Source organism: Zonotrichia albicollis, chromosome 4 (genome assembly GCF_047830755.1).
Source record: "Zonotrichia albicollis isolate bZonAlb1 chromosome 4, bZonAlb1.hap1, whole genome shotgun sequence".
NCBI classification, from domain to species: Eukaryota; Metazoa; Chordata; class Aves; order Passeriformes; family Passerellidae; genus Zonotrichia; species Zonotrichia albicollis.
In genome coordinates, this window is record NC_133822.1 from 2,904,201 (window position 1) to 2,931,930 (window position 27,730).

The following is a 27,730-nucleotide window of genomic DNA, read 5'->3' on the forward strand; positions in this document are numbered from 1 at the left end:
CTGTGCTCAGCAATAACTTTTCTTTCCCCTTCTGTTGTTTAATCCAGGAATTGAAAAGTATTTCTGTAAAATCATCATTGATATCAATTCTGAACACGGTAAAAAATGGCAAAAATATTTATGATTTACAATAGCAGTGTAAGAACAAAGGTGGAAGTAGAACACAGTCCTAAATCAGTTTGCTGTCAGTTTTTTTCCCTGGATTTTACAGGATTGCAGTCCTCTTGCTCTGTTTTATCCACTTTGGCTCATGTGGAGCAGTCTGCTTCTTTCAGCTTCGTGAAAAACTCCATATTTGACATATGACTGAAACATCAGAAGCTGTCAGCCACGGTTAGAGACAATATTTGAATTGCTACAAATACCTGGCAGCAGTACAGATAGTCTTTAAAATGTTTGATCTCCTTGGACTGTGTTGGCTGACTGAAAAGCATGGATAGAGTTTCAGGAATAAGTCATTCCTCTCTTTCATTCCCAGTGACACACAGAGATGTAATTCAGATTTTTTTCAGCGTCTCTTTTTCCTTTGAACCACGGTTGGATGGAAACACGAGGCTTTTCTGCCTGTTGCTAATCACTAGAATAGTCATGAGTGTATTTTAATTTTTATTTGCAAGGAAATCAAGTCTTCAGAGTCTGTTGTTTTGAAGCTGAGCTAACCAGATGGTTCACTGGGAGCTTGGTGAGAAGTGGCAGCTTTTCTTTAGTGCTGATATTGTTCAAGGATGGGTTGGACAGGGCTGGGAGCAACCTGGGCTGGTGGAAGGGCTTGGAATGAGTTGATCTTGGAAGTCTCCTCCACCCCAAACCAGGCTGGGGTTTTGTAATTGTTCATTTCTGGTCATTTGGTAGAAATGTGAGATTCTTCTGGCTTGTTTTGGGGTAGGATCATAAATAAATCAGGCTGGAAGAACCCGGGGTCCTCTCGGGTGAGTGAGTGGTGACTCAGAGCTTCTCTCCTGCTGCTTCTCCTCCATGACCCCTGTCCCTTGCAGATGGAGGAGGCTCAGCAGAGCTTCTCTGTCTCCAGGCTGGGAAGTTCTCAAACCCCAGCTGGATGCAGCCCTGGGGTGCCAGCTGTGGCCTCTTCACAGAATCACAGAATCACAGAATTTCTAGGTTGGAAGAGACCTTTAAGATCATCGAGTCCAACCCGTGTTCTAACACCTCAACTAGATCATGGCACCAAGTGCCACATCCAGCCATTTTTTAAACACATCAAGGGATGGTGACTCCACCACTTCCCTGGGTAGATGATTCCAGTATTTGACCACTCTTTCTGTGAAAAGCTCCCTCCTTAATTCCAGCCTGTATCTCCCTTGGCGCAGCTTGAGACTGTGTCCTCTTGGTCTGTCTGTTGTTGCCCAGAGAAAAAGTCCGACCCCCAGCTCAGCACAGCCACCCTTCAGGAAGCTGAAGAGAGTGATAAGGTCACCCCTGAGTCTCCTTTTCTCCAGGCTGAACAACCCCAGTTTCCTGAGTTGTTCTTCCTTGGTCCTGTTAGAGCAGAAAGCTCTGGGCTCTCTCTGGGTCTGTCTGCTCTCCCTAAATCATCCTCCTCCTCCTCCTCCAGTGTCCCACGTCCTGGAGGGGCTGCCCAAGGAGGTTTGGAGTCCCCATCCCTGGAGGTGTCCAAGGAGCGCATGGAGGTGGCACTCAGGGCTTTGGGATGGGGACAAGGTGGGGATCAGTCACAGCTTGGACTGGGTGATCTTGGGGGGCTTTTCCAGCCTGAGGGATTCTGAGATTTCCTTGCTCTGCTTTTTATTCTGGCATAGTAGAAGCTCTTGTTTGGGTGATGGCTCAAGGTTTAGCTTTTATATTTTTCACATTCTGTGCTGCTTTAGTGTGTGGGTCTGGGCTTCACATTATGGGATGGAGAGCTCTGTGCACAGAGCAGGGAGACAAAACAATTCCTGCTCCAGCTGGGCACCAAGGACAAATGCCCCAAATCTCAGCCCAGGAGCACAAACCCCGTGGGCTGCAGAGAGAAAAACAAGCAGGGTGGGACTGCCTGGGCTGAAGCTGGAATGGGACAATGAACTGCAAGGTGCAAATGGAGCAGAACTGATCCCAGGGAGAGACCCCGGGAGCGCTCGTGCATTTTGGGGCCGTTTTGGTTCATCTTGGGTGCAGCCCTGGCTGGGCTCTGGTGCTGCCCAAGGTGCAGCCATGGAGGAGATCCTGTGAATAAATCCCTGATTAATTCTGTAACTCTCTTTAGCTCAGCCTTGTCAAAGCATTGGGGCAAAAACCTCAATGAATTTCTGCCTTGGTGGAGAGTGACGTTCCTGTGGGTTTTCCTGTGCGTATTCCCATGACTCACATGAGGATTGGAATCTGTTACTCTTTTCTTGGCATTTGTACATTTGTGTTTTTCTCCTTTGGTCTATAATGAGATTCAGTAAATGAAGCTTCTTGTCACATCTTCTGTTCTACACTAGATCCTTACTTGTTCATAAATTCAATTTTTTAATTTTCTCCATTAGCCTCCTCCTCTCAATGTGATCTTTTTTATCTGCTCGACTCACTCTTTTAGGACTTCATTATTTTTAGAAAATGTACTGTAGCACATTTAGTGGTAATTACAAAAGCTTGTTTTAATTACACTTGTCAAAGACTCCGTTTTATGATGCATTATTGGTGCTGCCATTTCCAATTCCTAACAATTCTCCACCTTCACAAGTGGAAATGAACATCCCTCTTTTCAAGTGATGTGTCCACATGATTTTTTTGTGCTTAGGGATGATTTTGTGCATTTAATGGTAATTTAAAAGGAATTCTTTGAGGGGGAAGGGACCAACATCTGTTCCCAAGAGTATCCATAAGTTCCTGGTGTTGCCTGTTCAGTATGATGAGCGTATTTATATGCTGAAATAGAAGGTTAAAAATTAAAACTGGGGCAGTTCAACATCCATGAAATGTGGAAATTGAGAATTATTTTTCCTGTGACACTCCGTGCAGTAGAAGAGAAGAGTAGTTTTGCTGATCATAATAATTTATGCAAATTATGAAGCATTATCTGATTTTATTCCTGTGGAAACGTGGAGGCACAGGGGTGAGTGGGAGAGGAATTCAGTGGATGTCAGATCCCTGGGAGCATCCAAGGGCTCTGAGCAGCCTGATGGAGTTGAAAATGTCGCTGCTTGTGCAGGGATTTGGGAGATGATCCTTAAGGTCCCTTCCAGCCCAAACCACGATTTATGAAATGCCCAAAAACTATTTTATAATGTGACACTCACAACCTGGACCTGAATTCCCCGCTCTGGAATTCACACCTAACTCTAACCCATGGATGTGCTCATCCAGCAAACCTCAGGTTGGAAAAGACATGGAAAACCTCCAACAACGTGGTGGAGGAAGATCATGTTGTCTTGAGAGGATGATGTTTTGAGAAGATTATGTTTGGAGAAGATGATGTTTTGAGAAGATCATGTTTTGAGAGGATGATGTTTTGAGAAGAACATGTCTTGAGAAGATCATGTTTTGAGAGGATGATGTTTTGAGAAGATCATGTTTGGAGAAGATCATGTTTTGAGAAAATCATGTTTTGAGAAGATGCTTTGAGAAGATCATGTTATGAGAGGACGTTTTGAGAAGATCATGTTTTGAGAAGAACATGTCTTGGGAACCTCACGTTTTGAGAAGATAATGTTTTGAGAAGATCATGTTTGGAGATGATGAAGATGATGTTCTGAGAAGATGATGAAGATGATGTTTTGAGATCTCTCTTGTTCTGGTGCATCCCACCCATCCTGAGCTGCCAGCAGATCTCCTGTGGGATGGTGCTTAGGGAGCTGCCACTGCTTCCTTTGAACCTTTAATCCATTCATTTTTCCTTCAGGCTCATCCCAAGACTGCAGATATTCCATGTGGGCTTTCCCAGGAGAGGAGCCCTCATTGTGGTCAGCATTTCCTTTGGAAAATCTTCAGTCACAAACCTGATGGGACAGGAGCTCTTCCAGCCCCAGTTCCAGGTCTGGAATCCTTGGATGTGCCTTGGGAGGTCACCAGTCCCTTGGTGCCCACCTACCCCATCTCCTGATGTTTGGTGAGATGTTCTCTGTGTTCAGGATGATGAGGCTGATTTTGGGAAATTCACTGAGATGACCCTGAGGCAAGACTTTCAAGGGACTTTCACCTGGCTGATGTTAATTTATAAATTCAAACTGGACTCTTCTTTTGAAGCAGATCGTTCTTTTCCCAGAAAAACCCAAACTGGAGCCATGTCAGCAGTTCCACTGTGAATTTTTGGGATGCTAATGGATTTGGAGCTTGGGATAGTGGAAGTTGTTGGGGTTGGAATGAGATGATTTTTCAGATCCCTTCCAACCCAAACCATTCCATGAATCCATATTTGGGAGAGGATGGTTTGGAGGGACACAAAAAAATGTCTATTCTCCAAACCTGGGGCTGCCAAAGGCTTCAGGAGCTGAGTCTGAAATCTGCCTACAAACCTACATTCAATCACCTGATAATGATTTTTTTTTATCTTCACTTTAAATAATAGCAATTTATGACCACACACACTTGGAATCTTGTTGCATCCAGCAACAGATTCCTTTTTTTTATTTTTAAAATTTAATTAGTAAACATAGATTTTCAACCAGCTGCTTATTTGCTCTGTTCTGCCTCACAGAGGACAAAATAAATGTGTTTTTGTTGTATCCAGGGTTTGGTTTTGTCCCAGATGGCTCTGCAGGTGTCCCTGCAGTCAGGTGCAAGGTGATTCCTGGAATTTTTTTGTAGGGAAGAAATCCATTTTTCCAGTGATGGCAACTCCTGGCATCACTGGAAAAATGTGTCTGGAAAAGTGGTGTCCAAATCCAGCTGCTACCTTTGAAAACATCACTGGAAAAGTGTTGTCCATATCCAGGTGCTACCTTTGAAAACAAAACTCAGGTTGGCCTTTAAATCTTGGTCTAATTTCCCTGTGATTGTGAAGAACTTGTATTTAATATCAGTGATGTGATTTGGGTATTAAATTTGGGTGGTTTTTCTTTAGAAAAGACCCAAGCAAAGGTTTTGTCTGTCAGAGCTTTTTGTGAAGAAACAACCAACCTGTTCCAGTAGCTCATTTACACCTGAAGTGCAGCATTCAGCTAATTGAAAACATGGCTGTTCTTAATTATTTCCTTGCAGCTCATTGACATTCACAAGGATCTTGTTGCTGCAGCCCCATAAATATAATATTACTTTACAGGTTTTTATTTTGGCACTCAGTTCTCCTCTACTGGCATATTTATAGTCTCCTGTATAAATGAATAATTTTATTTATTATTAATTCATTTGAACTTTGCTGTGTCTGCGTTGCTGTACAAGTGTTAGGGGTGGAAGAAACTCTTTTTTGCTGATTTTCTTGCTTGCCAACCAAATCTTCCAGTTACTTTCACAACACGGGGAAACAAGCTTTGGATAAATAGATTATTTAGTATCTTATACACTATATACTATATATATATATTACAAATATATATATAGAGAGAGAGAGAGAGAGACATCATAGATATAGATATATATATATATATATAGTATATATATCTATTTTATATATATATATATATATATATATGTGTTTCTCTCTCTCTATATATAGACACATTATATATATATAGTATATATAATATATATACTATATGTAGTATATATATTATATATATATATACTATATTTTATATATAGTATATTTTTATATATATATATATATATATACACACACTATAAATATACTATAATATACTATATTAGTGGCAGATCAGCACAGTGAGCAGTGTCACTGCAGAGCAATAAAATCCAGCTGGTTGATGATTAATTATTCTGGGGGGTCACAGGGAACCAAACCCAAAAAAATCAACCCAGCTTCCCAAGTAAATCAGATTTCCAGGCCAAAATCTTCCATTCTGAGGGATATCCTTGGAATAAATGTTATTGCATTCCCTGATCACAAGACAGAGGAAAAGGATCAAGCTCAGTTTAAATCCTGGAGGATGAGGATGGGTTTTGTCTCTTCTGTTGTGGCTGTGCCCTTGACCCTGCAAAGCTGTGCCCTCGTGAACTGGCAGAAATGGGGTGAGGGAATCCAGTCAGGAGGTTCTTCCCTGGGTTTATTCCATCCCATTGCCTTTCCAAAGTCAGTTTTAGTTCCAGCTCTTGGACAGAATCATGGGGAACACCATTGGATTGTAAGAACTCAACCTTGACCGAGTTCTCCTGAGCTTTATGGAATATTAATTTTATCTTTTCTTTGCCACTGGCCTGTTTTAGAACATCAGGAATGTCCTGGAGATCTTCTGTGCTTTGGGGACCATGGGATGGTCAAACATGGAAAATTTGTGTTGGGTACCCATGACGATGCCTTGAAGATATGGAGTTTGTGATCTGGAATGTTAGATCTGAAATATGAGATCTGGAATGTTAGATCTGGATTATGAGATATGGAATGTTAGATCTGGAATATGAAGTATGGAATATGATGTATAGAATGTTAGATCTGAAATATGAGATGTAGAATGTTAGATATGGAATATCAGATCTGGAATATGAGATGTAGAATATTAGCTATGAAATATTAAATCTATAATATGAGATCTGGAGCGTGAAATCTAGAATATTAGATATGGAATGTGAGAAATGGAATATGAGATCTGGATAATGAAATCTGGAATATGATAGATGGAATGTGATATGGAATATGAGATCTGGAATGTTAGATCTGGAATATGAAATCTGGAATGTGAGATCCGGAATGTGAGATCTGGAATGTGAGATCTGGAATATTAGATGTGGAATAGGAGGTATGGAATATGAGATCTGGAATATTACTTATGGAATATTAGATCTGGAATATTCAGTCTGGAATGTGAGATATGGAATATTTGATACAGAATATAAGATAGGGAATATTAGATATGGAATGTTAGATCTGGACTATGAGATATGAAATATTAGATGTGGAATATGAGATGTGGAATATGAGATATGGAATATTAGATATGAAATATCAGATCTGGACTATGAGAATTAGAATATTAGATATGGAATGTGAGATCTAGAAAATGAGATATATGAGATATGAAATGTGAGATATGAAATATGAGATATGGCATATTAGAGCTGGAGTATGAGATCTGGAATATGAGGTTTCTATCACAGTTTTCCAGAGAAACTTGTCTGTCCCTGGATCCCTGGAAGTGTCCAAGGCCAGGTTGGACAGGATTTGGAGCAGCCTGGGATGATGGAAGGTGTTGGGGTTGGAATGAGATGATTTTTCAGATCCCTTCCAACCCAAGCCATTCCATGGATTTGGGAGAGGATGGATTCACACACAAAACCTGCAGTGAATTTTAGAAGTTCTGTAAGCACTGGATCTGGGATTGTCTGCAAGGAGACACAAACCATGACCAACACAGAACATGGGAACTTGGCTGTGGAATCATTCATGGAACGAGCTCTGGAAAAGCTGTAATTAATGAGGCAAGGCTGATTTAAATGCTGGGGGACAGGGCATGTGCTCCATGGAATTCTGAGGGAGAGGCTGCCAGAGGACAGCGTTTAATTCATCCAAAATATGGTTTTTTAGGATATTCTTGAAGAAATTGCACAAAAAACCCCAACAATTTCCAAGTAGTTTTCTGCATTTTTCCAGATACACCTGACATGCATATGAAGGGGTTTGTGGTTTTTTTGCATTCTTTCTGTTCACGATGATAACATAAATTTAATATGAATTTTAACATTTTTTACATGCTTCAGGACATAGAAGCAAAGGTAAGGAGCTGAATGAGGAAACAAGGGAAAATCCAAACTTTTTAATGTATTCCTTGGGTGTTTGCTAAAAAACCCAAAAATTTAGTCTTGATGAAGGGAATCAAATCTTGTATCTGTACAATATGTGGTGTAATTGTTGTAATGACCTTTATTGGTTAATTATTAGCCACTAAAGATATTTTATTTAAAAATGCTGAACCTAGAGAGTATTTGCATTGATAATTTAGGTCCTTTAGATCCTTCATAGCTTGTTAAAAATCACTTGTCTGCTATTTACACTGCAGGACTTAGAGCTTTATATATTTTTAATAAATTCCTCTGTGCATGTGTGCTTTTTAAATGTATTTTCTATTTTTTAATGAGTTCCCTTAATCCTAGAAAATGGGAAATACTGCAGATGAAAAGCCAAAAACATCAATTTGCTGGGAGCAGTATCTCTTAAAAGAACACTCAGGTCATATTAGGATTGAAAAGATAAATATTTTAAATTATTCTGTATTATTTTAGTTTATTGGACATGAGAGGGATTCTGTGGTATTAGTGAATACTTCAACCAATCTGGGAGTTTGCAGAGGAATGATTCCTAATTAAACAGAACAGGAGAGTTTTGGATGCACTTTTTAGCAAATATAGAAAAGGATTTTGTTTTCCTAAATATCCACCTGTTTAGAATTAGGTTTTATTAAATTCAGAAGCGATTTGCCAAGTTAATTCAAATGAAAACCAAAAATAAACCCCAGCCTGGTGCATTCTGGTGACGGTTCCAAATCCATTTGGGCAAACTCGGGCAGAGCTGTTGAGGAGGGGAGGAAAAAGCCCAGAACTATGGATAATATCCTTGATATTGTCAGTATTTTTATTATTCTGTTCCTTTTTTTAGGCCAGGCAGCTGGAAGAGAAGGACAGGGAGCTGAAGAAACACGATGCCTACTACAAAGAGCAGCTGGCTCGGCTGGAAGAGAGGGTAAAACCTTTTTTTCTCCTTCTAATGCACATTTTCCCTCTTTTTTTTTCCCTTTTTTATTCATTTCTCCTCCTGGTTATATTTACAAAATGACTTTTTTAAGGAGAGAAAGATTAAAATTCTGGCCAGAAGGGTTATTTTTGTATTGCTGCTGCTGTTTCTGGCTTAATATTGACAAGGTGGAAGGTTTGATGGGAGAATATTTGTTTTCTTTCCTAACAAAGTTCTCACATTTGCCGTGGGATTTCATCTGTCACGGTAATTACAGGCAGAAAAATGAAATAATGAGGTTATTTTATACCAATGCTGATGAAGAGCCAGCGGAAATGAAGAAGTGTCACCAAGTAAAATAATTTAAATTAAAATAACAACAAAAAAAAAGTGAAGTGTGAAGGGACATAGCGAATTTCTGCTTTCAGTGGGTGGAATTAGTGATTCCTCCATCAGTACAGGGAGAGTTTAATTTTAATTCCAAGTTTATACCACGTTTAAAAGGCACTTCTGTGTCTTTATCTCATCACAGAGTTGAAATTAAACTGTGGAGAGCAGCTTGGGAAGCTGTGGGATTTGCTTACAGTGGCTTAACATATTGCTGTTAACATCCCTATTCTTTACAGGGTATTATTTTATAGGATGTTAATTTCAAATAATTACTGCTGTCATCATTTCCTGGCTCCCAGGTTGGTTGTAACCTCCAGCCTGAATCCATTTCCCTCCTTTACCCCTCTGCCTTCTTCCTGAGCTTATATATTGGTGATTAATTCCGATTTTTTTTGGTGTTAGTTGGTTGTGAAAATTGCTAACAAGATTCATATTCATTGATGCATCTTAGCAGGCCAGAAGAAAACCTCTTGTTTTTCTGGATTAGGAGGAAGAACATGTTGCATAAATTATCAGGGTGTGTAATTGGTCTTAATGAATATTTTAAATCGAGGGTACAACTGATACCATGTCAGTGTTTTGTCCTCCCTTTGTGAAGATGACATTAATGAAGTCCCATGTTCTTGGCAATGAAAAAGAGCTTGAAAGGATGAGGGTAAATCAGTTTAATGATTCTAAATCGGTGCATTATTTAAACATATATTCAAATTATTTCATATATTTTAATTAAAAATTAAGATCCTTCACCAAAAAAAAACTCTACAGAACACTTTCCTTTTTTCTCCCATAACTGGCTTGGTGTTAGAGGAAAAAACTTCAGTGGGGTTTTAACCAAACTGGATTTTTCTGGGGTCCTGGTGTGCAATAATTCATGGCAAAGGGTGTCTGATAAACCATGGGTCTTGGACAGCTTTTTCTTTCACTTTTTTTTTACCTTTTACATCCTTTTAGATGTTTTTCTTGGTCATTTTTCACATTCATATAGGTCATTGGCACAGTGGCTTCACTTGCTCCAGTTAGTGAATACTCCAATGTCTGTAAATACATTTTTGTGCTGTGCAAGGGAGATAATGAGCTTTAAATAACTTAATTTGAGTTCTGCTGGAGTGCCACCCCCAGGGGATGTGAAATAGGAAATTCTGCCCTCTCTTGGTTTCTCTGCTTGGTTTGGAAATCCCTGAATTCCTTGTTTTATACCATGGGTGATTGCTCTGCATTCAGAGTGGAGTTTCTGAGGTAAAATCCTCTGCTTTTCCAAGTTGTCATCCACTTTGTCATCAAGGTAAATTTTCATCTCTCTCCTACATAAACAAGTGCTGTTCCAGCTCTGAGAGGAGCAAACTCTGTGTTCCAAATCCGACTTGGAATTTCTTCAGAGAGGTGGAGATTTGGGAGTGAAAACCTGGACAAGCAGAGGGGTCACAGCTCCTGCAATCCCACCTTCCCTCATGGGGTCACCTGGGAGCTTCTGTGCTGGAAATTATGAAAATTGGGATGGAAATAGGTGTGGAAAAGACAGAGCATGGAAAGGGGCTGGTTTATTGTTCCTGAACTTGTCCTGATTTGGACAAGTGGCTTCACTTGCTCTTGTTAGTGAAGACTCCAATGTCTGTAAATACATTTTTGTGCTGTGCAAGGGAAATAATTAACTGTAAATAATTTTATTGGAGTTCTGCTGGAGTGGCACCCCCAGGGGATGTGAAATAGCAAATTCTGCCATCTCTTGGTTTGAAAATCCCCGGGATTAGAGCAAGGAGTTCTAAATTCATGTTTTATACCATGGGTGATGTTTGCTCTGCATTCAGAGTGGAGTTTCTGTGGTCCCAAGCCTTCTCTTTTCATTCTGACTCCTTTTTCTGAGGTAAAATCCTCTGCTTTTCCACGTTGTCATCAAGGTAAATTTTCATCTCTCTCCTACACAAGAAAAGTGCTGTTCCAGCTCTGAGAGGAGCAAACTCTGTGTTCCAAATCTGGCTTGGAAATTCTTCAGAGAGGTGGAGATTTGGGAGTGAAAACCTGGACAAGCAGAGGGGTCACAGCTCCTGCAATCCCACCTTCCCTCATGGGGTTACCTGGGAGTTTCTGTGCTGGGAATTTTGAAAATTGGGATGGAAATAGGTGTGGAAATGACAGAGCATGGAAAGGGGCTGGTTTGTTGTTCCTGAACTCGTCCTGATTTCAGTGGAAGGTGCACAGAGACAGAGCATGGGCTGCTCAGCAGAATTGGAATTTTGGAGCAGGAGGTGGGGTGGGAGCAAGTGGAGCTCGGAGAATTTGTGTCAGGATGAAGAAATGTTCAATCTGAGTCTGTCACCTGTGACAAAGAATGCTAATTACAATCTCAGATCATTCCCACATCAAATAAGCACACTTTAAAAACACTTCAGTTATGCCTATGTGGTATTTCTGGCTGTTGCATCATGGAGTGTCAGAGCTCATCTCAATGATTAATTGGCTTTTTGATTATTTAGCCTTTTCAATTAGAAGCTTCGTATTTGTGTTCTTCAGTGCTGCTGAAAAAACAATGCAGACGTTGATAATAGAGGGAGATGACAACAGAACAGATTAGTGTCAGCACAGTGTGCTCCTTATGGAGAAAATTATCCATATTCAGTGCCAGATGAAGCCTGTCAATTATAAAATATTTCAGTGACTGAGGGAAGATGCTCAACCTTTACAGGGTATTAATACAGGACAAAATAACTGTGCACAAGTGACAGCTGTGATAGTAAAACATCAACAATTCTATTCTCAGGGGGAATAACTGTTCATAAATTTGGTTTATGTGCTAAAAACCTTTTGATACTTCCCCAAAACCCAGCAATTCCCCGACCAGCTGCCAGTGTTTCTAGGTCAAAGATAGCACATAAGCTGTTAGTTATTACATGCTCCAGAGCAGCAGAGCGAGAGCAGAGAGTTGAACAAAGCAGTTCAAGAACAACCTTGCCCTGCTCTGCATCTGACTGGGGTGTGCATTTAGGTGCTCACACGTGGGGCTTGGAAGGGAATTTGTCTCTGTTTTTCATTGTCCACCCACAGGAGGAAAGTGATTCTTGAGTGCAGCAAAACCCAGAGATAAAACAGTGCTGAAGTCACTGAGTTTTTGTGCCCCACACTGTGTTAATTATTTATTTACAAGTGCAAGGTCCTGCACAGGATCAGGGCAGTCTGTTGGGAAGGATGAAAGTTTGGCAAGAAGGTCTCACAGATATGTGTGCTTGGCAGAAAGATTTTTAAATGTGGAGTCTGATGAAGGAATAGAGATGGAAGCAAGTTTTGATCTAGAAGAAAAGAATTGTTGATAACCAAGGAGGCAAAGGGTGTGTTAGTTAGAAGGGTTTTTATGGCTTAGAGCAAAGGATAAACCCACCCCAAACAAGAAGATGTTTTTGCCAAGCACAAAGACAGCACAGGCAAACAAGGCAGCAAATGGTGCAAGTAGAAAAAAGGTCTCAGAATTTTCCACTGCAAGAAAATTGAAAAACAACTTCTAGCTGAAACTGTAATGCACTGACTTTGTGATTGGAGAACAGTAACATGAATATGGTAATTATAGATGTTATTACACGCTGTAGATAACAGTTCAGGTATGAGGCTGCCCCTGATCCCTGCAATGTCCCAAGCCAAGCTGGACACTGGGGCTGGAGCAGCCTGGGACAGTGGGAGGTGTCCCTGCCTTGGCTGGGGTGGCACTGGGTGATCCTGGAAGTCTTTTCTAACCCAAGCCATTCTGTGACTCTCTAAGGAGAAAATAAATTTGTTTTGGAATAAAGAAGAGCCCCAGTGTGAAATCAGAGCCTTTTTTCAAGGAAGGTCATTGGTACCCCATGTGCCACATGCTCAAGATCTCTGTCCTTTCTTGATGCATTTCCCTGTAACTGAAGCTGTTCCAGGTGTTTATAGGGAAAATTGTTGATATCTTCACTCTCTTGTGTGGCAGTCACATTTTCTGGAAAAATCCCCTTGCCCAGGATTCTTCTCCTGGGAAACTGAGAAGCCTCAGAGAAAAAGGAAAACAATATTATCTCATTTGCTTCTCCTGTGTTTTGCTGCTTTGGAATGCAGTTGGAGATTGTTTATCCAACAGGTGATTGTTTCATTGGTTTCTTGTTAATTGTTTTGACTTAATGGCCAATCAGTGCCAAGCTGTGTGGGGCTCCGGAAAGAGTCACGAGTTTCCATTATCATCTTTTAATCTTTTGTCTGTGTTCTTTCTGTATTCTTTAGTATAGTTTAGTTTAGTATTCTTTGGTATAATATAGTATCATAAAATAATAAATTAGCCTTCTGAGAACATGGAGTCAGATTCATCATTCCTTCTTACATCTGGGGGTAACCTAAATACAATACTCTTGTCCCTCTAATTCAGTGCAGAGGTGCAGTATTTTTCCCTGGTTTCAGTCCCAGTGTCCATGGCCTTTATTCATAACCATATCTACATCTCCAGTGTCCCTTTGCTGTGCAGCTTCCATTCCCCATCATCACTTGCACACAATTTCCCTGCAGAGCAGCTGCCATCCCACTTTTCCTTCACCCCTTTGCCTTTTGCTTTGCAACATTTTATGAAGGGCACATGACCCTCTCCTGCTTCTCACTGCAGTTTTGGCATCACACAGGCACTCAGTGAGCTGTGTCTGCTCCTGCTCTGCCTCTGAGACTGATGGGACTCCCCAGTTCCAATTTCCTCCAGCAAACCCAGCTATTTTCATGTTGCACTGCTTCCTAATGCTAATATGGATCATTAGGAGAATCCTGCCCCAAGTCATGGGAGCAGAAGGAAATTAATTTTAATACCCTGCTGCATGACACAACTACTTAGTTTATCAGTGTGAATGAGCAAGATATGGATCCCCATATTAATCATAATATTTTCCACTGGAGCCAAGTTTCTGTGCTCCTAGAAATACTTTGAGTGTTGAGCAATTTGGTGTGAAGGTGGTTGTGGGGTGAGGTGATGGGATTGTCCTGGAGCAGGAATATGAGGGGTGGCTGAGGGAGATGGGGAAGGGGCTCAGACTGGAGAAAAGGGGGCTCAGGGGGGCCCTTGTGGCTCTGCACAAGTCCACAGGGAACAGGGACAGGAGGAGAGGGAACGGCCTCAGGCTGGGCCAGGACAGGTTTGGAAATTGGGAAAATTCCTTTCCTAAAGGGGCTGCCCACCCTGGCACAGGTGGAGTTCCCATCCCTGGAGAGATTTAAACATCTTAAGGATGTGGCACTTCGGGATGTGGCTCACTGGTGGCCTTGATGATCTCAGAGGGCTTTTCCAATCTAAACAATCCCACAGTTCTGCCATTCTGTAGGATTTTGGAGGTTTCAGTGTTACCTTGGATCTGGAGAGATTTAAACAACTTGAAGATGTGGCACTTAGTGACATGGCTCACTGGTGGCCTTGATGATCTCAGAGGGCTTTTCCAACCTAAACAATTCCATAATTTTGCCGTTGTGTAGGAATTTGAAGGTTTTAGTGTTACCCTGGATTCAGCACTCATTTAACAGCCTAGAACTCACAGCTCTGACAGTTCTTGTGGTGGCTTTTGTGTGGGGACACTTGTGCCCCACAGAGGGCTCAGTGGCAGATCCCAGCCTGGGAATGCAGACTTTGAGTTCAGGAAATGTTGATCCACTTCTCTGCACCCGTTTTTCCCCCTGCCTTAAACGCTGAGGGAGGATTTGCAAATCCCAAGCTCTGCACTTAATTTGGGGATTCTGCTTTCCATGGAGGCTGTCAAGGAGCATTAACCTTAAGGTAAGATGAGCACACAGAGCACAAAGCTCTGAGCTGATGGCACATTCTATCCCAGGTGTTAAATGGTATTATCCATCCTGCTTGCTACAGTAAATAGGATTTTGCTATTATGATGTGTCAGGATTTTCAGAGAAATCAAATTTACTAGACACTAAACTGCCATCCTCACTGCTGAGCAGCTTTATTCTGGGATCTTGTATTCATCCTAATCCTGTTGGTAGGAAATGCTTATACCAATTGTGTGGGGAAATTATAACTTAATGATCTCTTCCCTTTTCTGTTCAAGGCTTAGGATGGCCCAACATGCTCTGCAGTGATAGCTCCAGTGCTGAGCTGAGGAGCTGATCTGCAGCTTCCCAGCCAGGAATTGGCTTTTTCTCATCAGCACAAGTGCTCAGGTGGCAGCAATGCCAGCCCCACATTTGTTCAGATGCTTCAGAGCCTTGTTTACCTTTTCAGATCTCAACAACTCAATAATCAGAAGCTGTTTGCTGGGCTTTTTGTAAAGTGGAGTTTGCAAGATGGAGATAACAGAGGGGGGACTGCTACAAAGCAGGATAATAACCACAAACATTTTCATTCCCTGTAAGGTAATTTAGCAATTTAAAGGGTTTTTTTTTTTTGTTTCTATTTGTGTTCAGTCATCAGTGTGTTTACTCTTTGTGATCTCACGTGGCTGTAGCAGGGAGATGATTCTGCTCTCACCTCTCAGAGTGTTTAGAAGTCTGTGTTTGCCAGAGCAAACATGTTTACTCTCCCCACATTTGTGTGCATTCCTTCACACGTTCCAAAGCCAACTAGCAGGGATGTAGGTGCATGTTTGGAGACTTGAGGCTGCATCCAGCCAAGTAGGGAATTATTTTGGCTGATGAGCACTTAGGGAAGAGGCAGGGACAGCTCAACAAACCTGGTGTTCTCGTTCCCATGAAGGCATGGAATTAATCCAATATTCCCTAAATATCCGTGGTTTGAAAGAAAATAGTTCCATCATTCCCACTCTGCTCCTATTTTTGAGATTCTCTTGGTATTAGTGTCCTGTTTCTGTTTGCCTGGCTCTATTTCTCTTTCTGTATCAAATAAATAAATGTATATATGCACCCACACACACAGAGTCAATACTTTAACTCCATTTCCAAGCACTTTTCCAATAGAAGCAATAAAATACATTACAGCTTCCATGTGATGAATTCCAGTGACTGCCATATCATCTCATTGTTAATGAATTGTGTTATTTCTGTGAAGTTAGTGGGGCCTTTTCCTTTCTAAATGGATATTCAGCTGCCACTGTGACTTCTTGCAGCTCTCCCAAATCGCTGCCGTGGGAGACCTGAGGAGAAAATCAAGATATATTAATTTCTCATTTTGTGCTTGGGCCAGGAGACTTTTCTATGTCTCAGCTCATGTGCTGCACCAGGGAGATAAAAGTAGGAGTTCATCAGACTTTCCCAGTGCTTTGTATTTCCACATTGCTCCTGAAAAACCACCCTTTTTAGCACTGACCAGAACGTAATGTTTTTGTCAGTTTAGGATAATAAAGCTGTCAACCCACCCAGTGATCTTGCCAACATTAGAAAATTCCTCTTTTCAGATTTCATTCTGTTTGGGGGACAGAGCTTTTGTTGAATTGCTTCTTGCCTGGCAGGTTGAGATTAGGAAACTTGCTACCAATTACAATATCTGAAACCTCCACCTGATTGACAGCCCAGGCTGGAGTGTTGGATTTAATGCTCTGCCTCCATATCTTGCCCAGCCACAATTATTGTTCTGAACAATTGGGTCTCAGCCTTGATTTCAGTTTTTTCCTCCTCATAATCTTCTATTTACCCTTTCTGACTAAGTAGCTAAGATGTTTATTATTTAACACACACCTCAGCCATGCATTTTTCCCCCAAGAGCACCAAAAATGCAGAAGTTTCATGTTTGCTGTGAAAACTACCTGCTTGAGTCTCATCTTTCACTATCACATATCCAATCAATAGCAAGGCTGAAATGCTGCTTAATAACAAAATGAGGAGTTGTTCCACACTGAATAGCAGCTATTGATGTTTCCCTAAATGTTTGTATATAGATTATTTTCCATTATGCATGTGTGTCTTTATAACACAAAAAAGCCCTGTGATAACCAATATTCCAGGATTTTTCCTGCTGTGCACTAAGACACCTGATCATTTTAAAGTGGAACCACAGTTTCATTCAGGTTGTTGCAGTTTTTTATTTCTCCAGCGTGTGCAAAAAGAAAAAAAAAAGGTTTAGAAAGTTCAGGGGAAAATATTACTTTATTCCATGGTTTTATTTTGGAAGAATTAGCACAAGCCCAAGGGGTGATGGTATCTGGATGGAAACTGATAGCTTAGAGCCCTGGAGCTGGGATGTTTTTATAGAATCACAGATTAATTTGGATTGGAAGGCACCTAAAAGCTCATCCAGCTCCACCCCCTGTGCAGGGACACCTTCCACTGATCCAGGGTGCTCCAAACCATCTGGAAATGCCCAGCCTGGAGAGGAGAAGAATCCTCTCCAGGAGAGGATTCTTCTGAAGGGAGTGAAGCCAAGTTTATCCACACCAGTCACTTTTTGAGTCCAAATTCCAGCATTTCCTCAGCCCCCCTGGTGATTGTGGGGGTTTTTTTGAGTGTAGCTTCATCTGAGCTTTTCCCCTTCTCCGCCTTACTGAGCAAAAAAAAAGCTGTCATGAGAGGGAAACGTTTTAAACAGGCAAAAAGGACCAAACTGAAGGCATTTTTTGAATGTTAAAAGCTGTGTTTATCACTTTACATAGGATATGGCAAAATGTTTTAACATATGGGGAGTTAATGAATAAGCAGCTTTTGCTTCACCCTGCTCTGTTCTCTCCTCCCACCATCTTCCCATCACAAGCTGAAGTTTGGGAACAAATACTGTGCTAAGTTAATGTTGGATTAAAGCAACCCTCAGGGAGGATTTCTTAATTGAGGTGACATAATTAGAAATGATTACAACTCCAAATTGAAGTGACCATTCCTCTGTGCTGGCCCTGCTGAGGGACCTCAGATCAGAGGGGCTGGAGCAGGGCCAGGGAAGGGAACAGAGCTGGGAAGGGAATGGAGAACCAGGAGGGGCTGAGGGAGCTGGGAAGGGCCTGGAGAACCGGGAGGGGCTGAGGGAGCTGGGCAGGGGCTGGGCCTGGAGAAATGTCCCTGGGGGTGCTTGTGACAGTGGCTGGACATGCCCAGGTGTGCCCAGGTGGGCAGGAGGCCGCTGGCACCTGGATTTCAGCAGGAATGGAGCGGCCAGCAGGGTTAGGGAAGGGACTGTCCCCTGAGCTGGCACTGCTGAGGGACCCCCTGGAACCTTGGGGTCAGCTCTGGGATCCTCAGGGCAGGAAGGGCCTGGAGGGGCTGGAGAGGGTCCAGGAATGGAGCTGGGAAGGGTCTGGAGAGGCTGAGGGAGCTGGGAAGGGCCTGGAGAACCAGGAGGGGCTGAGGGAGCTGGGAAGGGTCTGGAGAACCAGGAGGGGCTGAGGGAGCTGGGAAGGGAATGGAGAACCAGGAGGGGCTGAGGGAGCTGGGCAGGGGCTGAGCCTGGAGCAAAGGAGGCGCAGGGGCCCTGGTGGCTCTGCACAAGTCCCTGCCAGGAGGGCACAGCCAGGGGGGTCGGGCTGTGCTCCAGGGAACAGGGACAGGAGCAGAGGGAACGGCCTCAGGCTGGGCCGGGGCAGGTTTAAGTTGGATATGAGGAAAAATTTCATCACTGAAAGGGCTGTCCAGCCCTGGCAGGGGTGGAGTCCCCATCCCTGGAGGGATTTAAAGCCCTGTGGATGTGGCACTGGGGACATGGGGCAGTGGTGGCCTTGGCAGGGCTGGGAATGGTTGGACTCGATGACCTCAGAGGGGTTTTCCAACCTTAACGATTTTATGATTAAAGGAAAACAGTCCCTTTTTGCCTGAGCATTAGTTAGTAATTAGTCTCATTAGAAAGCAATAATATTTATGAGAATTTATGCCTTTTTTAAAAGTTGTAAATAATCCTTCAAACCCAATGGCTGAAATCATGGAAATCATAAGAACACTCTTCCTTTATTACAGGAGGACTCACTGCCTTCATTTTCACTGCTGTCACTCTGAGTGATATTTTAATTTTTCCTGCCCCTAAAAATAGTCCAGTCCCATAACTGATAGATAAATGAGAGAATCCCCAGGAAATGCTGCTCAGAGTTTCTGTTTGCCAGCACAATAAATGCAGAAGGCAATAAATGTCCTCTTACATCAAGAGGAGGCGGGTAATGAGTAAATGATGGGAAAAGGGATTTTGAAAATAAATGATCAATCCAATCTAAGTTGAAAAACAATTTATTAATAGCTTGGCCTTCAGTGGGAGAGAGGGATCTGTGCAGCCAGAGGAGCTGGAGATGGACCACTGACATCTGGCAGGATGGATTTTTGGGAAATCCATTTAGATTTATGAACAATAAGCTGTGACTTAAACCCAGCTTTTTCCATATGAATTGTGTTACAGGAAAAAAAGAGATTTAATTTTTGTTTCTGTGATTTAAGCACAGAGGATGCTGGGTTTGGGGAGAGCTTTGTGTAAAAGATGCAGCTTTTACAATGCCTGGGGTGTAGGGGGATAGAATATAAGTAAATAAAGATAGTATAGAAAGTAATTTTACCCCTTAAAGAGTTGCAGCTGGGTTAATTATTAAGGATGAGGAGCAGGCCTGATGTTAACAGGCCACAGCTATAGCCAATAAGAACAGTGTTATAAAAGAGTGGATTGGTGGGGACTGCAGTCAGTTGGCTGCTGTGAGGATGAGGAAGAGTCAGTGCCTAGAAGAGCTGCCTACAAGAAACATCAAGGAGATATGAAACTCTATATGGAACCCTTGCAATGTAATGACAACAAATGGTGACCCCGATGTGATTTGGGAGAAATGACCCTGTGGCTTTGGGACTAAACTAAATGGCCCCATGGATTTGAGGAAATCCATGGGGTCAAATAGTTTAGGAAATAAAACCCTGTGGATTCATGGAAAAGGACTTGAATACTAAACTAGCAGTAAAATATATCAATTGTAGCTATTAATGTTTATTAAAGATGAGTATAAAAGATTTTGAAGATAAGTACTTTGTAAACTGAGAAAAGCTGCAAAACTGAACCAACATTTAGAAATATATGTATTCATACTATGATATCTGACCATCTGTATAACTGTTGGTTCTGAATGAAATATATGAATGTGTCATAATGTTAATTTAGTTGAATATGTACTTCTAGAAGTGCTGCAACTCTGTAATTAAAAGAAAAAGGGGGAATTGTAGGGGGATACAGTATGGGTAAATGAAGGTGGTATAGAAAGTAATTTTACCCCCTAAAGAGTTGCAGCTGGGTTAATTATTAAGGATTAGGAGCAGGCCGGATGTTAACAGGCCACACCTGTAGCCAAATAAGAACAGTGGTATAAAAGAGTGGATTGATGAGTTGAAAGGAACTGCAATCAGTTGTCTACTGTGAGGATGAGGAAGAGTCAGTGCCTAGAGGAGATGCCTACAAGAAACATCAAGGAGGTACAAAACTGGCAATATGGAACCCTTGCAATGTATGACAACAAATGGTGACCCCGACGTGATTTGGGAGAAAGGACCCTGTGGATTTGGGACTAAGCTATATGATCCCATGGATTTGGGGAAATGGGATTTGACTATATAACCCCATGGATTTGGGAAAAAGGACTTGAATACTAAACTAGTGGTAAAATACATCAATTGCAACCATTAATGTTTGTTAAATACGAGTATAAAAGATTTTGAAGATAAGTACTTTGTAAACTGAGAAAAGCTGCAAAACTGAGCCAAGACTCAGAAATATATATTGGTACTATAATAGAAGAGTGTTATAAAAGAGTGGATTGGTGGGTTGAGGGGAATTGGAGTCAGCTGGCTGCTGTGAGGATGAGGAAGAGTCAGTGCTGGAGGAGCTGACAAGAAACATCGAGGAGGTACCGAACTCTGGCAATATGGAACCCTTGCAGTATAATGACAATAGAATTTCTGCAATATAATGACAACACTGAGGAGATGTGGGCTCTGCACCACATCCTGCTCTGGGTTTATCATTTTTTCACCTCATCTTGTTGTGCTTCTCATGTGTAGGAAGTCAAGCCCTGCCCAGTAGTGGCTGTGTCCAGTGGCAACATCCTTAAAATCAGGGAGAGTCTGGCCCCAATGAGAGCTGAACCAAAATCCTGGGATTTTGGTACAGAGAGAAGAGAGCTGCACCAGCTCTTTCTAACATTATTTGCAACACAGATCCCACCTTTGGCCAGGCTTGGCCACAGTAATGAAAGTTTAAATAAAAGTTTCTCTTCTGCCCTGAGAATTCACTACAAAAAACACAATTCTGCATTTTTCCGTGTTCTGTGAAACTCCCTCAAAACTGAAACAAGGAATTTAAAACTGGGAGAAGGAACTCTCATTAAAGATAATCAGAGGGAGTTGTAGGAAGAAAATGGCAGAAAATAGGAGAGAAGAGAGAAAATCAGAGTAATGGACTTGGTGACAAGCCTAGTGGCAACTTCTTTGCAGCCAAATTTTTGCTTTAAAGAGCAAAACCAATTGGTCTTGGGCACTGAAAATTTCCTTTAAAATCTCTGATTCCCCCATTCCTGCAGGAGAGGTGAGATGGCATCAAGTTTCTGTACTTGAGATCCTCCTGGAAAAGTAATGTGCCATTCTTACACTCATCCTTGCAAGGTGGGAATTTCTTCGTTTTTTTTAATTCTGACTGAATTTTTTTCCACCCTTTTTATGGGTTCTGTTTCTGGGTGTGAAATAGGCCCGGCTTTGCCCTGTTGGTCTTGGTTTAAATTGGGAATTTGCCACAGCAGAAGTGGCTGAACCCTCAGGGCTGGGGACAGAAATGACCCTTTGAAATTCAGCAATGCTGGTGGCATGTTCAGCCCCTTCAGTGTGTCAGGGAGAAATGAAAGTGCCCAGATCTTCCCTCCTTTGGAAACAAAAAGCATTTTCATACCTGAGAGCTGGGACTGTTCAATGCAGATCTATTCTCATGCATATTGCTGGGCCTGCCAAGGCTTTGCCTTTTGAAATAGAGGAGGATAATCATGTGTTTGAAATCAGGAGATGCTCTCCTGCCACTTTAGAAATCTTCATTTTTTTTCCCTCCATGTCAGGGAGTTTAACCCTTTGCAGGCCAGAATCACTCAGGGAATTTGTGCACAGGGAAAGAGTAAAGCAGAGATGTGGTAATTAAGAAGCAAATCCAAATGAAACCTGACAGAGGAGTTCAAAGATTTGTCTGATTCTCAGAATTATCATTGATTTCATTGTTATCAATGTCTTACTTTTTATCATTGTTTTCAATGTCTTACCTTTTTCATATCTGTTACCACTTTAATCCAGTTCTGAGATTTTTTTCCTGCAACAAAAATTGTCTTATTTATTTATCAACTTAAAGCCCAGAGAAGATATTCTCTGTTTGCCACAGACTGAGACAATAATGCAGAATATTTTCTGTTGTTTGGTACCATATGTGTTTTTAAAAGCACTGCAGATCATTTTTATTCCATGCCAACTCTGATATCTGTTCATGCCAAGCTTCCCGTGGATTTCAGGAGTTCAGACAATCATGGATTTAGAATTTGGGTTGGAAAAGTCCTTAAAGCTCATCCAGTTCCAACCCAGGGACTCTTCCACCATCTCAGGTTGCTCCAAGCTCTGTCCTTGGACACTTCCAGGATCCAGGAGCAGCCACAGCTTCTCTGGGATTTCCATCCCAGGGCTTCATGGAACTGCTTCTGTTTCATCCCTTGGGAAATTCACCATTTTTCACACTTGTCACCATTTTTTCCCTTTTCTCACCATATTTTCACTGCCTCAGTTTCAGCAGGCAAGAGAAGAGCAGTGGAACCATGCAGATATTGAGTGAATTCTCTGATAAATTCAGAACAAGGAGGCAGCACACAATTCATTATCCAGAGACATCAGTTAAAATGTGCAATCTTTTCCTGTAACCATTTTATTCAGCAACTTGTGAGGGCGTGATTTTCAATGGTTATTTACTCATTTCTGGCACTCCCTGTCTGCCATGTGTGCATCCTACTTCCCTTTCTGGATCAGATTCCAGCTTCTAAGATGAGGAATTGTTGTTTTTCATATAGGGCAGCTCCTGTTTCACGTGGATTTGCTGTGCAGTGAAACAGCAAATTCAGCTACAAAACTGAATATTAGGGGCTGTTCTGGGTTATACTGAAATAATTCCTGCATCAGTTTTCAGCAAACCCTCTCTGTGGTGTTTGGGGCTGGATGTGTGTGTGGCTTTTTGGGATTACAGCAATAATCCCAAGATTGTCCCTCTTTTTCTCATTCCCATCTCCTGCTGGTTTTGGGTTTCTGGAGCTTTGCATTCAGCAGGTTGGAAGAGGACACAATGAACAAAAAAAAAAAACTTTTTGGAAGATCTGGATTGCTTTGTAAGAGCAAGAGGGGAGGGAATTCTGTCCCTGTGCCCCTCTCAGGTGAGACCCCACCTGCAGAGCTGCCCCACCCCTGGGGACCTGGAGCAAATCCAGAGGAATCCATGGAGCTGCTGCAGGGCTGGAGCCAGCTGGGAGAGCTGGGAATGTTCCCCTGGAGCAGGGAAGGCTCCAGGGAGAGCTGCCAGCACAGGGCAGGGCCTGCAGGGGCTCCAGGAGAGCTGCAGAGGGACTGGGGACAAGGCCTGCAGGGACAGCACCCAGGGAATGGCTCCCACTGCCAGAGGGCAGCCATGGGTGGCATCTTGGCAATGAGCAATTCCTGCCTGGGCTGGCATTGCCAGAGCAGCTGGGGCTGCCCCTGATCCCTGCAGTGCCCAAGGTTGGACACTGGGGCTGGAGCCCCCTGGGATGGTGGGAGGTGTCTCTGCCATGGCTGGGGTGGAATGAGATGAGCTTGAAGGTCCCTCCCAACCCATCCTTTCACTCTTTAAAAAGAAAATCAGAGTTATTTTGGAATAAAAGAAAAGCCCCAGTGTGAAATCAGAGCCTTTTTCAGGGAATGCCATTCCCTGTGTGCCAGAGCTCAGATCTCAGTCTGTCCTTACTCTCTGCAGTTCCCTGTGGCTGAAACTGTTCCATTTGCTGTCTTTACATGAAAAACTGTTGATATCTTTTCATGGGAACTATTGATATCTTTTCTCCATGTCCCTCTTAATTCCACTGAACACATGCACTATTTTTGACTTTACGCTTCCAAATAATTCATTGGCAGGCAAACACCCCCAAATCCAACAAATGAAACAAATCCAGCCCAGCCTTGTTTTCATTGCACCTCTCCAACATCTTCCATGAGCCTCCTTCTATAGAAACTGAAGAGTTTCTGCTGCTCCTGTCACTGCGTTTTTTAGAAACTTTCTTTAATTATATGTTTAAAATAATGTGCAGAATGCTGATGGTTTGAGAATCTCTTGTGGAGTTTTTCAGTGGGATCTCAACTGAGCAAAACAAAATAATTCTCTTCATAGGTGAGATGAGTTATTGGATAATAGTAGAGGTTGGGCTTCCTTTTGTTAGAAAATCTGCAGAAATTGGGGTTTTTTCAAGGCCTTTTAAAAAGCAGTAAATGACCCTTTTAAATTCAGAAAACATCAGTGAATTTTTTTTTCTTTGAATTGTTGCCATGAACTGACAAGAGATTATTTCAGGTACTTGTAAAATTGAAAGAACTTCATGAAAAAAACTGAAAAATCCTTGCAAGACCTGTGCTTTCATATTGGAAAATCAAGTGTAAAGTGCTGTGTGTGTTTGTACCATGCAGCATGTGGGATGTTTTTGAAGTGGGAGTTTTACCAGTGGTTGACAGAACAAGGATTAAGTGCCAGTGTTTGAGGGGATATTTGATGTCTTTTGACTGCAGTAGTTGCTGCAATTAAAAGTTTGCAGACATGTGAACCTCCTTTTATGTGACTGAGTTTGCTGGCAGTGTTTTACTCCTCTACTTGCCCAGGCTTAAAGAATTTGAAGACAAAAAATTAATGGGGAATTTCAGGGTGCAGGTGCCATAAATACAATTCCTGCTGGCACAGGACGACCCCAAAAATCCCACCCTGTACCTGAGAGAGCTGTCCCTATGAGGTAATTCCAGATTTTATAGTAGCAAAAAGGGATGTTTCTTCTGTAGCTGCCCAGATTAAAGATGTGGGAGCTTTTGAGAGTCACTTTTGTACTTGGAGGGAGAAAAAGGAGAAAAAAATATTGATTATATCAAGTTCATCCTCAATGCTCTCATGCTTTATAAAGCAAAGTACAAAAATCCAAATTTACAAGTATTTCCATATGTTATCAGCCAGCTGGAGAATCAATACAGAGATGGAATTGATCCAGCTGGACCTGTTGCTGTGAGGAGTGAAGGAGAATTGCAAATGAAATGGTTGTGTTGGGGGCTTTTTGAGAGAACTACAGTGTGGAATCCTTCTCTCAGTTGTGAGCTGGTGTTTGGGCATGGCACAAGTTTGTAGCAGAGCATTTGTGGGTCTAAATTTTGGTGTTGTTGTAAATCTCAGAGTGGTTTGGGTTGGGAAGGACCTTAAAGCTCATTTACATGACAGGGACACCTTCCACCACCCCAGGGTGCTCCAAGCCCATCCAACCTGACCTGGGACATTTCCAGAGGTGAATCCCATCCTAAAAACAAATTCCAGGATGGGTACAGGGGTTGGCAAACCTTTTATAGCATTACACAGAGAAATGTTGAATTCATAGATGTTACTCCAAGAAATGGTTGTGGTAGAGGGACAGTGTGTGTGCAACAAAGTGAACTCAAAAAAACAGCTAAAAGTCCAGGGAAATGGAAAAAGGGGAATGTCTGGAGAAATGCAGGTGTGCAGCACAGTGGGACCCTTGGAATGGGAAGGAAAAATAAAAGTTACAGAGGAAAAGAATCCATCTGTAGGACAGAACATCCCCCAAATAGCAGGGTGCTCCAAGTCCCATCCAACCTGGCCCTGGACACTTTTCAGGGTGAATCCCATCCTGAAAGATAAATTCCAGTATTGTTACGGGATTGGCAGATCTTTTATTACCTATTCCTACACAGGAATTCTCTACAGGGAAATGTTGAATTCACAGATTTTACTACAAGAAATGGCTGTGGTAGGTAGACACAAAGTGAATTCACAAAAACAACTGAAAATTCTTTTCAGGGAAAAAGGGGAATGTCTGGAGAAATGCAGGAGTGCAGCACAATGGAACCCTTGGAATGGGAAGGAAAAATAAAAGTTACAGAGGAAAATAATCCATCTGTAGGACAGAACATCCCCCAAATACCAGGGTGCTCAAAGCCCCATCCAACCTGGCCCTGGACACTTTTTAGGGCAAATTCCATTCTAAAAAACAATTCCAGGATGGGTACAGGGATTGACAGACCTTTTATAAACCCACACAGAGAAATGTTGAATTCACAGATTTTACTATGGGAAATGGCTGTGATAGAGGTACAGTGTGCGTGCAACAAGGTGAATTCACAAAAACAACTAAAAGTCTGGGAAAAGGGGAATGTCTGGAGAAACACAGGAGTGCAGCACAATGGAACCCTTGGAATGGGAAGGAAAAATAAAAGTTACAGAGGAAAAAAAATCCATCTGTAGGACAGAACATCCCCCAAATACCAGGGTGCTCAAAGCCCCATCCAACCTGGCCCTGGACACTTTTTAGGGCAAATTCCATCCTAAAAAGCAATTCCAGGATGGGTACAGGGATTGACAGACCTTTTATAAGCCCACACAGGGAAATGTTGAATTCACAGATTTTACTATGGGAAATGACTGCGGTAGGGGGACACAAAGTGAATTCACATAAACAATTAAAAGTCTGTTCAGGGAAAAAGGGGGAATGTCTGGAGAAACGCAGGAGTGCAGCACAATGGAACACTTGGAATGGGAAGGAAAAATAAAGGTTAGAGTGGGAAAAAGTCTGTTTGTAGGACAGAACATCCCCCAAATAGCTGTGGGATGGCTGAAATGGAGAATTACAGCTCTGGCTTCAATGATGGGAGAGAGATAGAAATGGCCAGTGGGAATAAACAAAACCCACGAGAAATGCAGGAAAAAGGAGCCCAGGAAATGGTGGGAATCCTCTTCAGAGGTTACAAAACCCAGTTACAGATGAGGAATGTTTGTAGGAGTCTGTTTGAATTATTTGGACTCGTGTGCCAGCCAGCTGTAGGAATTTGGTGGATTTTGCCTCATTGAGAGCAATGCTGTGATTTTTAAATTTCCAGATCGATGTGTTTGGTGCTGATAACTCCACTGTGTTGTGCTTTCATTTTCCTGGGTCCTGGTTTGACTCTGAGCAGGTTTTTAGGGAGAGCCCAGCTGCCTCAGCTGTGGCTGCTTTTCCTTCAGGAGGCATTCCTGAGCTCAGGGCGTGCTGGGATCCACTCTTGGAAAAGCACTGCAAAATTCTCCCTTTTCTTTGATTTAAACATGCTCAGAGCTCACTTCCTCTCTTGCTTCCCTAAATTTAATTTAATTAATTTCCCTAAGTTAAATTTGAGCGGAGTTCTCCACCTAATCTGAGTGTAAAATGCAGTTTTCTTGGATTCAGTGGTTATCACTCATCCAAACAAAATACCTACATTGTTTTTCATCAGGGATTTTTTATATCCTCAGCTTTTTTTGATTCCTCCTCACTGCTCTCACCTGGTTTTCAAATCAGCTGCCAGAGACCATCCTTGAAGTCCTTTAGCTGCTTGACCATCACCAAAACCTGATATGGATCTGTAGATTTTTGCAGTTTGGCTTTTGTTGCAGCAGCATCAGCTGTCAGTCACTTGGTATCAGATTTTCTGCCTTTTCTTGTGCCTGTTTTCACTTGGATCTTGAACTTTGCCCAGTGA

General features: G+C 42.1%; 1 protein-coding gene across 2 annotated transcripts in view; it reads left to right on the forward strand.

The window, feature by feature from the left end:
• The window catches only part of CHCHD3 (coiled-coil-helix-coiled-coil-helix domain containing 3), a 168,132-nt gene that overhangs the window by 97,248 nt on the left and 43,154 nt on the right, over positions 1-27,730 (forward strand). Inside the window, exons 5-6 of one of the 2 annotated variants that reach the window (XM_074538668.1) lie at positions 7,753-7,767; positions 8,648-8,731. In XM_074538668.1, coding sequence (XP_074394769.1) covers positions 7,753-7,767; positions 8,648-8,731 — 99 coding nt within the window. The remainder of the gene's footprint in view (positions 1-7,752; positions 7,768-8,647; positions 8,732-27,730) is intronic. The other variant, XM_074538669.1, reaches the window with a different exon arrangement.